Source organism: Pangasianodon hypophthalmus, chromosome 14 (assembly GCF_027358585.1).
Source record: "Pangasianodon hypophthalmus isolate fPanHyp1 chromosome 14, fPanHyp1.pri, whole genome shotgun sequence".
NCBI classification, from domain to species: domain Eukaryota; kingdom Metazoa; phylum Chordata; class Actinopteri; order Siluriformes; family Pangasiidae; genus Pangasianodon; species Pangasianodon hypophthalmus.
In genome coordinates this window covers 17,242,592-17,254,531 of record NC_069723.1, presented here as the reverse complement: position 1 = coordinate 17,254,531, position 11,940 = coordinate 17,242,592, and the positions used below count along the sequence as shown (strand labels likewise).

Sequence of the window (11,940 nt, the reverse complement as noted above, 5' to 3'; positions counted from 1 at the left end):
CACCCGATGTGCGCACACACACACACACACAATTTGTCAGTGGTTCACTTTTCTTTGGCCTAAGGTTAGTATAGACACCATGTAATATTCTGACTGCTGTGAATCTGGACGGTTAAAGGTTTAAAAGGCCATTTTAAGGTGTATTGTCACTAGTGAGATGACAGACTTTACAATATCACACTATACAATATCTCATTGGATCACGTTTGCACCATTTTGTTTTATTTTTTTTTAGTTTTCACAATCTGATCAGCTGCTAAGGCTAACAGACATTTCCCGTGTCATAACGCTACACAACATACACCATGGTACGTGCACTTTATCTCTTGGCAGTGCACTGGATTTTCTGTAAATGGTTTCCTACGTATAAACTTAAAAAAATATTTTATAAATATTTTAATATATATAAAATTATTAAACCCGTAAGCTAAAAACTACTACTACTACTACTACTAATAATAATAATAATAATAATTTATAAAAAAAAAAAAAAAAAAAAAAAACTTCCAACAGGTAGGTAAAATAAAACATTTGTCAGGATTTCTCTATTAACCCCTACTGCTAAGAGCTTTGCAGCCTTTTCCAAATTCATGAATAGAAACCTAATATCAACGGGGAAAGCTTTAATACATCTAAAGATCTGTGTTATGAAATATGGAAGGAATCAATGAGTTCCTTTAACTGTACAACTGCAGGCCCAAGTCACATTCAGCTGCACAACACACAACCTGACTAATATGACATAACTTTAAAAAGAAAAAAATTGACACCACCTAGTGACAGCAAAAGGAAAATCTAAAGCAAGCTCATTTTCCTTTCAATATAAACATCAAATCTATTTTATATAGAAAAGATTTATTGTAAAGTGATTGACAAATGCTCAAGGTTAAAAATATCTGCATAACAAATTACTGAAAATGTATGAGAGCAATTTACATGTCTGGTTAATTCTGTTACAAAACAAAATGCACGGTTAAAGTAAAGAAATTTATAAAACTTATATACAACATTGTGAAGAGAGGCAACTTATTTTCTTTTCCAGGCCATAAAACTAGCAATACAGAGAAATTATTGCTGCCATACTGAAAACAAATCTGAACAGCGGGAAAATCCCTTTACAGCGACCTTTAAAATAGTTTTAATTATAATTTGTACACATTTACAATTCCGTTTCTGAGCCATAAGATGCAAAGCTTGTTAAGTGTATAATTACTGCCTAGTCTTACTGTCATCCGGATATTTTAAGGAAAATATTTATTATCGGAAAAGCAGCTTTTAAAAATGCACTATTCATAATTATAAAACATTATCAGTGATTTTAGCTATAAAACCATCACATACAAATTCATAAAACTGTTGAAATAGTAACATTGCATTAAGTCATGAGACTCTGTCTCAAATAAAATCGCATTCACACATGTACATCCCCATTTAATCCAACAATAAACATTCAGCAAGTGACACTGAAAAACACAAACTTACAAAACATAATCAACACACCAAGGGACATGTTGACTGCAATCTCTTAATGTTTCACACCACCAGACTCTCGCGACTCACAGCTCCGTTCTATGGAAGAGACACAATTTCACATAAATCACACAACCTCCTTTCTCAGACCATAAAAAGGATGACACCTTGGAATTATAAGGTTTTATCTGTCAACCTTGTGATTTTAAGATATTACTATAACTTTGTAAATTTTTTTTCATTAATATTGGCGTAAAATTTCTCACATACATGCAGTGCCAAAAATAATAATGGAACATTACCTCAACCCGATACTCCACCAAAAAAAAAATAAAAAAACACCCCAACTTATAATTCCAAGGAGTCAATTTGTTGCCCTATTTGTTATAAATGCTTCAGATTGTGAAAATTTCTACAACTCAGAAATTAATCACTGTCTGTAATACAAGTGGGAACTCCTCACCTTGCGGAGATTGCTCTTCTTGGATGATGCTAAGCTGTCTGTATCCTCTGTGTAGGATGGAGGAGGCGGAAAGCTGGTGTTGTTGGCACGCCGCTGGTCGGGATTGCCTGCAGGCCTGCTGAGAGGGAGTGGTGGTGGCCCCCCATGTCCTCCCCTGTAGCGGTCTGAGCGCTCGCTGTCGCTGTCAAGACGCTCGCGGCTCCGTGCACGCTGCTGCTCGCCCATCTTCTTCCTCTCCATTGCCTCCCGCAGGAAGCTGTCATCGTATGCATCCCGGCCTCCGCCGCCCCGGCCACGTTCCAGATCCATCAAGTCATCACGGCTACGACTGCGGCGGCCCTGGAAGCCAACTCCCCGAGCGTCATTACGGAAGCGATCGTCAGGAGAATAGTCACGATAGTGGTCATCTGGGACACGGTCATAGCCACGAGCACTGCTGCTCCATTCATCATCAGAACTGCAGATCAAAACGTTTAAATTATTACAATAGAAATAAATGACAAATCCCACAAATGTATGATTATATTCATTCAGATTAGTTGTAAGCCACTTGATTCTTAGCTCACCCTCTTCTGCCTCCTCTAGGGGGATAATCGCGGTCTCTGTAATTTCGGCCGATATCGTCAAGGTTGTCCATGGAACGAGCACGGCCACGGTTAGGACCGCCTCCGCCCCCTCTCCTGGGCTCATCTCTCCGCATATTCTGAGATACGCTGCTGATGGTGCTCATGTTCTCATCATCATACACCGTGTTCAGCTGGGGAGGCCTGGAGCGACCACGATTACGAGGGTCTCCGCCATCATGCAGGGAACTGATCTCACTCATACCATCAACTATGTGTAAGAGAGAGAGAGAGACAGAGAAGGAAAAAGAGCAGCAGTTGTAGGAGGAGGGAATGAGTGAGGCAATAAGTGATAGTTGAAGGAGAGAGGTAGTGAGTAATTGAGTGAGAACGCAAGTGAGTGAAAAAGGAAAGAGTATGTGGGGGGGGAAAAAAAAAAAAAAAAAAAAAGTAAGATACCAAAAAAATTAGGATTCATTACAGTTCCACCCCTAAAATGAGACTAGATACAAAGGGAATCTAGCAGAGACCTAATACAGTTTCCCGCATTGACCACCCAAATCAGTGAAGTTCAGGATAGGAACCCCTGCCAAGAGAACTCACGGCGATTATATTTGTCTGCAGCACCTCCAGGCTGACTGGGGTCCAGATTGGCCAGCTCTCGCTCCATATAGTACAGCAAACGAGTAGGATTTCCATCCTGATTAGCCTGGATACGGTATCCACTACGGGCTGAAACGCAAACAAATATCCCATAAATATGAACGTAAAATAATAATTTTAAAAAAATCAATACAATCAACAGCTAGTGAGGATGAGCTACAGAACAGTCCCCTCTGAAAGTATAGGAATGGCAAGACCAATTCTTTTGTTTTTGTAACACTGAAGTCACTTTGATTTGAGATCATAAGATGAACATGAGATGATAGATCAAAATTTCAGCTTTCATTTCCCGATATTTACATCTAGATGTGTTACAGCTTAGAACACTTAGCTCACAACTTTGATCAGAGTACTGCAAAAACAAAAAAAATTGGCCTTACCATTACAATACGTTCAGAGGGGACTGTAAATGAAGCAACAAAAGATAAAAACTGATTTTTAAAAAAAAACAAAAAAAAAACGAAGTACACAGACTCAAACAGATTAGCTATGAAAGTGTTCAATTCTTAACTTACTCTGGCCTGCTCCTCCATCTTGGTGCTGCAGCAATGGTACCTGAGATCCCTGACCAACTACAATAAAAAGCATAAAGCAACAGTGAGAAGACAAATCCATTATGTCAAACCAAAATTTGTTTAAATTTGTTGGTTTATTTTAGGGGTTCATTAGTGACCACACAGCCCAACGTCTGCTTTCACTTCCGCTGTTATTGAGCATGTTTCCAATATTAAACAACACTACAGGAACACTATACAAGATACAATAGAATGTATTTGTCAGTACACAGTTAATATTGTACATAATATTGCACATCCTACCAGACCCAACATATACACTATATACAATGAACAGTATATAGAGGTAGAACTGCAGGGTATAAATTATCAGAGTGAATTAAGTGAAAAAGAAGCGATTATTATCTGTATAGAGCTGTCTCTATTTTACTAATGATTCCACCTAAAGAAAAATCCTGTGCCTAGAGGACCTGAGGTGTTACCCACCTGAGCTGGCTGTGTCAAAATCCCTGCCATAGCCATTAGAGGGAAGGGCGCTGACACCCTGAGGCGTGGGCAGCATTGGGATGGGTGGTGAAGGCCCTCCAATATACACTGGTTGTCCATACAAACTAGGAGGGAACGAACCGGCTACATACGGAACACCTGCCTTCACGGCTTTACCTGCTTGATACACTTGAAATGAAAGAAAACAGAGTTAGTGTGTCCATTAATACTTAGCATTTTTGAGATTTGGTCTTTTACCTACAGTATATGGCACACACGCAGTGCAACTCCATAGTGATAATTCTCGCCTAACATTACCATAAAGCAATTATGAGAAGAGAGACACCAAAGATGAATAAATGCAGGCATAACTATACTTACATGCTCTTGGGCAGCAGCAGCGTTCTGGGCAACACGGGCAGCTCACATAACAGCAACATGTGTGAGGGCAACACTGACACCAACAGATCCCAATGAAGAGCAGCAGCAAGAAGAAGCCAAACACCACCAACACTACCAACAACCAATCTGACAGAGTGGATAGAGTAAACAAAATTAAATTAAACTGAACAGTTACTGAGCCAGATTAAGCACTCATCAGCTATAGGGATGGGAATAATCTCTTTTGGAGCATTCCTCACTAATGCACAAAACATGACAATGAAACCTTCACACAGGTTTGTACATTTTACAATTAATTTTAATAGTGCTTATTTCAATGGAAAATAAATCCTGACCAAATCATATAAAAATTACATTAAAATTGAATTACACAAAACATTTAGTATAGGAATGCGTTTAAACATAAATGGTTCTCTAATTTTAAATGTTATAACTTTTAGGACACATGCTTTATATGTATTAATTAGCACTGACAAATTAAAGCCTTCTGGGCAACTGCTTTTATAAAAATAAAAAATAAAAAAAAATAAAAAAAAGAAAGAAATTCGATGCCTAGTCTAGTCCTTCTTGTAACTAAATTGTATGCCTCAAATACCCTGAAAATATTCTTCAGGCATGGATGAAGCTATTGAAGAAAAACATTTGACCTTGACCCTGTTTAGACAATTCTAAAATATAATCCATTAATCCGCTGGTTACAATCATAAGTCCATACATCAACATTCAAACACTCATTCTTGAGATATTGCAGTAACAAGAATCTCAACTGGATGCATGGACAAACAACCTGAAAACATAATGCCTCTACTAACCAGTGGCATAAAAACAAAACTAAGGATGCTAAGGATCTGCCATTAAATTAACATTTACTAATGGTAGATTCACACAACAGTGCCTGGCAATAGCAGCTACTCAACTCTCCTGGAATTTATCAGATCTGTCAGAATAACACAAGATAAATATACATATTCTTCATTTCAGTATTTTTACTGCAAACTCATGTTCTCTTTGTGTGAATTTTCAGTCAAAATTAATTATTGGTAAGCAAGAATTTCAAAGAAAATCAAAAAATGCTGCTGGCATTCAATCCCCTAGGTTCCAGAAGCTCCAGATAAAAGATATCGTCCTAACAAGAAGACAACTGATGTATAATTGGCTGTCACCTGTGAAATATTAAAACAGCTCCTATTTTCTGGACAAAACCCAACTCAGTTGAACCATCACTGACGAGACTGTCAGTCTGAAGGAAAGGAGTGAAAATGAAGACTAAGCAGCATTCTAAGGAAGTTAAAGATAAGGTAATAGAATTTCAAAACTTGGGAACAGCATGTAAAATTATATCTAAAAGGTTGGCCATTCCCAGTAAGCACTGTTGGATCAATAGTGAGGAAGTAGAAGCTGCATCAACCCACCCACACACTACCTAGACAAGGCCCTCCCTCAAAACTCAGCACAAAATCAACACAGAGACTGGTGAGGGAAGTCACAGTAAGACCAACAGTCACTCTGAAGGAGTTACAGAGTACAGTGGCTGACAGTGGAGTGAACGAGCCATACGAAAGCATGAGAGTAACCCGGTTAGTTTCAAAGTGTAATGTGTGGCACAAATGTAAGCCATACCTAATTAACACCATCCCTACAGTAAAATATAGTGGTGGCAACATCATGATCTGGGCACACATTTCATCATCAGAACCTGGGCTTCTTGTAAAAATTGAAGAGACAGATTATATATATTACAACAGAACCTGCTTTAGTCTGCTCAAATAAATAAATAAATAAACAAATACAACACTAAAGCTTGGGAGCAGCTTCACCTTACAGCAGGACAAAAGTCCCAAATATAAGCCCAAAGCAATGCAAAAGTGATTAAAAACAAAAAGGTGAATGTTCTACACAGGCCAAGTCAAAGTCCAGATCTGAATCCCATTGAGAATCTGTGGCACTGTTTGAAAACTGTTGTCAACAAACATTCAACTAACCTGAACAACATAGAGCAAATCTGCCAGGAAGAATGGGTGAAAATCACTCCCAATCCACACAATTCTGATGGCGACTTTTCCAAGGCACTGTATATACAAAACTACACATTAATGGTCATCTATTCTGCCTGATCAGAACTGCATGGGCATGTCTGATCACATAATGATTGACAGTGGTGTCTCCCCTCTAATGTAAAGAACTTGTGAAGTGCCAGAAAGTGCTATTACTTGTGAAGTGCTAAAGTGTGGAGGAATGACATAGTTGAAGAACATCAAGAGGAGAAGAGGGAAAAGTTTATTATTTTTTTTTTTTAAATTCACTGATCCTCTCAGCACAGATTTATTTAATGAATATAATACAACTACTCAAATATAAGGATTATTATTTATTTGGCTCATTGGATCCAGTGGCTCTTTTATGCATAAACTTTCCACTCACAACAGATTTTTTTATTAAAATTACATTAAGGTTAATGTTATTTACAGGCGTACTTGTAAACCAATAACTCTCTGAACTCACAACAAATATATATTTAATAATGATGGATTGTGAGTAGACAGTTAAAAAAAACCAACAAAAAAAAAAAAAAACAATGAGAACGATGTTTCAATAAGTGGCTTGGGATTATAAACGAAATGTGGAGTTTTTTGTCTTTAAATAAGTAAAAACATTAAATGTTGAGTAGTATTGGAATAAGTCTGAGGCCATAATGGGAATGCATTAGACACTGATTTTCATGATGGAAAACCGTTAAGATGTTCTCAGGTTGTAAATTAAGACTGGAACTCAAATAAGGATGAATCAATACACAAAGAATCATTTTACAATTTCAATTACAATTTCAATTTCTGGCAACCTCAATCAAATCAAAAGGTGTCTATATCAGAGACTGCCAAGAGAGAAAAATAAAGGAAGCTGGTGACATATGTGAGATTGTGCCACATCAGTTACATATACTTGGGGTAAGAATGTTGAAAATGTTGTGACTTTTTTTCTTTTTGATGATGAAAAAGGGTCTGTGTCCATTTGCATTGCAGAGTACATCACAAAGCAGTGCTGGAGATAATGAAATTAAAAAAATTAAAAAAAAAAAGGGAAGAGAAACCAGCTTGACAGGTCTGTCTCACAGCAGTTGTTCTGCCACCAAAATCATAACAACCATTTCAATCACACACTGCGTGCACACATTAAGGACAGACTCATGCCTGAACATTTACTATCTCAATCCCTGTGGTGATGCAACTTCTACAGCAACTTCTATTGTGGGCTGAGCTGTTTCCTGGAGTTTAAGAGCATGAACCTTCCTTCATACAGACCAACTTTCTGTTCTTAAACTTTCATCATTCACTAAGGAGATTTTGTATCCAACTTGCAGATTCTGGAGAAATTCAATGACCTTCAGTATTTTATCTGACAACAAAGTAGCTTTCCTGGTGAAGGAGGTAAAAGTGCATAACACAAGTGGGCTTCTAGGACTACTGAGGTGCACTTAGTGTACCTTCCATGATCAGTAAGTCAATGCCAGGCAGCAGGTCTGTAGTATTTGACTTTCTCTCTGTGAAAGAAGGAGGACAAAGCCATGATTGAAAAAGGTTTTGCTGCGACGATCCAAGCAGAAAAGTTCTGTCCTCTTAAAATGCTCTACTCTGCAACTCAACCATGCAAGTGCTCAATGCCAACTAGTATGAAAAGCTCCACAGAGGTAAAAGACTTCATGACTTCAACTCCTCTACAAATGTTCTAAAACACTCCACCACTCATCAAGGGAAAGAAAAACTAACATATAGGTGGCAAAAAAATTACAGCCAAAGGTTTGGGTTTGTGCGCGGATATTAAATAAATATCAATAAATCTTACCCAAAACAATGAGCTCGGTATAGTCCTCTCCATTTCCTGAGAGGTCCTGGGACGAAGCAACACTGCACACATACACACCGCTATCACCCCATGCAGTCTGAGCAATGTTGAGGTCGGCATCTGAGAGAAAGAGAAAGAAAGCCATGCGATTAAGTGGAACTGCATTAATATACCTCTGAACATATTTGGATATTCATTACTCATGTAGCATTTATTTATTGACTTAATTACTTTCCTCTGAAGTTACCAGCTATTAATGAAGCAAGACGGTATAGTTATACTGGATTTTTTTCTTAATACCTTAATGATGTAGCCTTTATGCATTTAATTGTGCAATCTGACTGCATTTTTTTAATTTCCAAACCTTTAAATCTGTAAACTAAAGTCTTTTGTTTTCCCATTACAGTGAAAATGGCTCTTGTAGAAAGAAAAAAAAAAAAGTACTTCCTCTCAAGCCCCATATCACAATCATTGACTCTTACTGTTAATGATGCTGATCTTGCGGCCCTGGTATTCAGCTCCCAGTGTGACCGCAGTCTGCTTAGAAGCCACAATGCGTACAGTCCTTGAACTGTCTGAACATTCGATGTTGGGGTTGTAGTTGGGGTTGGCCTGGGCCAAGGCGTTATCCGCACTGCCTGGGTTCAGGGCAGCTTGGATCGGATCTCTGCAGAAGGACTTGTACCTCCAGGTGATAAGAGGGGGCACTGTGGCTGTGGTAGTGTAATCACACCTAAGAGTAACCGGCTGGAACAGGATGACCACATAGCGTTTCACAGGGCAGATGACATTGACCCCCGTGGTGAAGCCTGCAGGAAAAGAGGAAGTTAGTCTGTGGTAGTCCAGTGGATAAGGCAAATCCAGTACTATAACCATAATTGCATCAGAAATTTTCTTGTCCTGTTATACTAATCTGTTATGGTCTCAGTGTAGCAATCCTAGGATTAAGCACCCATTCTCATTCATACAGCACAATTATTCAGCATGATGTCACAACTGAATTATCTCAGGAAGCAAAAATGTGTGATTTCTGCAATCACAAAACAAACACTCAGGTGTGATACGCTCCCATGGTACAGCAGGGAAGTTTAAGGCAGAGAAAAAAACTTCTGGGAGTATACCACAAGCCAAATTTATTTTGATCAAGAATACTACTGGCTACACCAAGCGTAATTTCCTTTTCTTTAAGTATATCTGATATATAGTAATATGTATTAAGGTGATCACTGATAAATACTGCTATATGAAGAGAACTTATGATATGTCTGTTTATTATGAGCACTCAAATCAAGCTTTATATGCATATATTGCTCATACACATCTCAAAAACACCATTACTAAATTAACTTGTATATACAGATTAACCTTATAGACGTTGTAGAGAAGTGATTTTGTTTATATTTTGAGTGCCACATTCAAATTTTTTAGGGAAAATTGTGATAAATTGGAGTGATTCTACCCACTTCCTTCCTCTAATTACAATTATTTAGTAGCTAACTGATTGCATACAAATAGTATCTCATATTAATGAACACTTAATCTCTAATGTATAAAGGCAGTCTGTAACATATCTGCAGCTTCCTAGAAAACAAACTAACTTTTGTCAAATAACATGTAATCACGGAGTACAAAGAAGTATTAAGTGAACTGTAAAGACACAAAGCCTTTCAGGGGCTGCACTACAGCCCTTAGACAGACACATCTGTATATTCATCAGAACAAAAGCAGCTTTTCTTTTAAGGCATGATGCCTTCCTGAATGGATACACAGATAAGTGAGGGGTGTTTGTCAATTTACTCAAGTTTTAGCCTGGCAAGACGACTTCATGGAGCATGTCTCGAAAAGTATGCCACGATAGCCATAAATAAATAAATAAATAGATAGATAGATAGATAGATAGATAGAAGTAATTTGGGGATTTCTTTAAAGATTGTGCTAACTGAAACCGGGAACTATGACTCACAAAACAGAAACCACTGAACGGGTCATGCAGTAACCCTCTTACACACAGTCTAATTTTAGGGATCGGAATGTACATATTTGTCAACATACAGTAAATACCACAGAATTTTAAAGTCACTTTGTCAGCCATTATATAACTTTAACAGCATATTTGGAAAAAAATAAAAAAATATATATATATATATATATATATATATATATATATATATATATATATATATATATTTGTCCCATTTGAGTAAGTTTGAGTTTGTTCTTGAAGCCTATATAGCTACTGTTTATGATCTGATTATACTGTGACTGTAAGGAAATGTTATGAAACAATAATGTAGGGCCTAGGATTAAAAACTAAACACAGCAATGACCATATAAGCTATAATATCAAATATGGAATTAATAGCAAATCAGAAAAGTCAGTCTTAAAATATTCATTAAAAAGAGATACAGTAAGTTAATAAAGATCTACTTGAACAGTTATTAGTACTGTACGGTACTGAATAAACAATGTGCTTGTCTTAGGCCTAGAAACTCACTGCATGCCACAGTTTGTCAAAGTAACCTCGTCATTTGGCTAAATACTCAAAATAAAAAACAATATTAAAAGAAGAAAAGGAAGAAAGGGAAGGAAAAGAAAAAAACAGACATGTGGAGAGGAGCTGAATATTGGGAACACCCGTACCTGTTACCATGAAGATGATAAGGATCACAAATAACAAGCGCATATTTGGAATACGCTCTTCTTAAAGCAGGCTAATGAAAAACACTTAAAACTAACTTAAAAACACTTAAAACTATGGCTCAGGAGAAACCCGACAAAACATTTGTAAACACGTATATCCGTAGTCTTGTCTGTACTTATTTTCCCTCACACAGGTGAATCCGCCATTTTGTCTGCGCCGTGTTTGCGTTGTGTAGCAGAGGTGTGGGACTACAACCTGAAACTGAACAGGTGAAGGAGGAAGGACGACTGCACCAAGCCGCCCTTACCGAAACTCACAGGGGTTCCCTGGAAAACATTTCATATATATCTCTGATGCAGTGTTATATGGGACGCGCTATCATTGTATAACGTCTTTAACAGGAAGTATAATAGTTTGCCCTTTCTTTTTTTCGGTGTAAATTTAGTACATATTACATTTTTTAGTCGAGTGACTACGCCCGGTGTTCCTCAAAATGAGTGACAAGTGGTTTAGTCCTGGTACACAAACGATAAGATTAACCATTACTGAAAAAGTGCAGCAAGTGAGTGAAACTGATAAAATCTACGTCGAAACAGCCTCGCACACTACCTGAACTAAACAGGCAAAAATAAACACAACACATTTAATCTTCGCATCAGTCATGGTAAAAATACATAATATTATTTCAGCCCCTATATTCTTTATTTAGACCTACTTAATGTAAATATGATAATGGTAACCTAATAAAATGGTGGCTTTCTCAAAACTTTAGGAGTATTATGTACTAATAATAATAATAATAACAATAATAATAATGGGGAGCAGTGGCTTACTGGTTTACACCTCCAGGGTTGGGGGTTCGAATCCCGCCTCTGCCCTGTGTGCGTGGAGTTTGT

General features: G+C 37.5%; 1 protein-coding gene across 2 annotated transcripts; it reads right to left on the bottom strand.

Annotated features, from left to right (window-relative positions):
• Nucleotides 1–836: 836 nt before the first annotated feature.
• Nucleotides 837–11,309, bottom strand: lsr (lipolysis stimulated lipoprotein receptor). Of its 2 annotated transcripts, XM_026934982.3 has the most exons (11): nucleotides 11,044–11,309; nucleotides 8,885–9,211; nucleotides 8,403–8,522; nucleotides 8,044–8,100; nucleotides 4,542–4,688; nucleotides 4,161–4,349; nucleotides 3,675–3,731; nucleotides 3,100–3,228; nucleotides 2,500–2,767; nucleotides 1,934–2,390; nucleotides 837–1,569 (listed from the first exon to the last, which is right to left on the bottom strand). In XM_026934982.3, exons 1-11 carry the CDS (start codon nucleotides 11,084–11,086, stop codon nucleotides 1,534–1,536), a joined length of 1,830 nt encoding a protein of 609 aa, XP_026790783.1. In that variant the 5' UTR covers nucleotides 11,087–11,309; the 3' UTR covers nucleotides 837–1,533. The 2 variants fall into 2 exon arrangements, with proteins under 2 accessions (XP_026790783.1, XP_026790784.1); XM_026934983.3 differs by lacking the exon at nucleotides 8,044–8,100 and having other exon boundaries at nucleotides 11,044–11,308.
• Nucleotides 11,310–11,940: the final 631 nt, after the last annotated feature.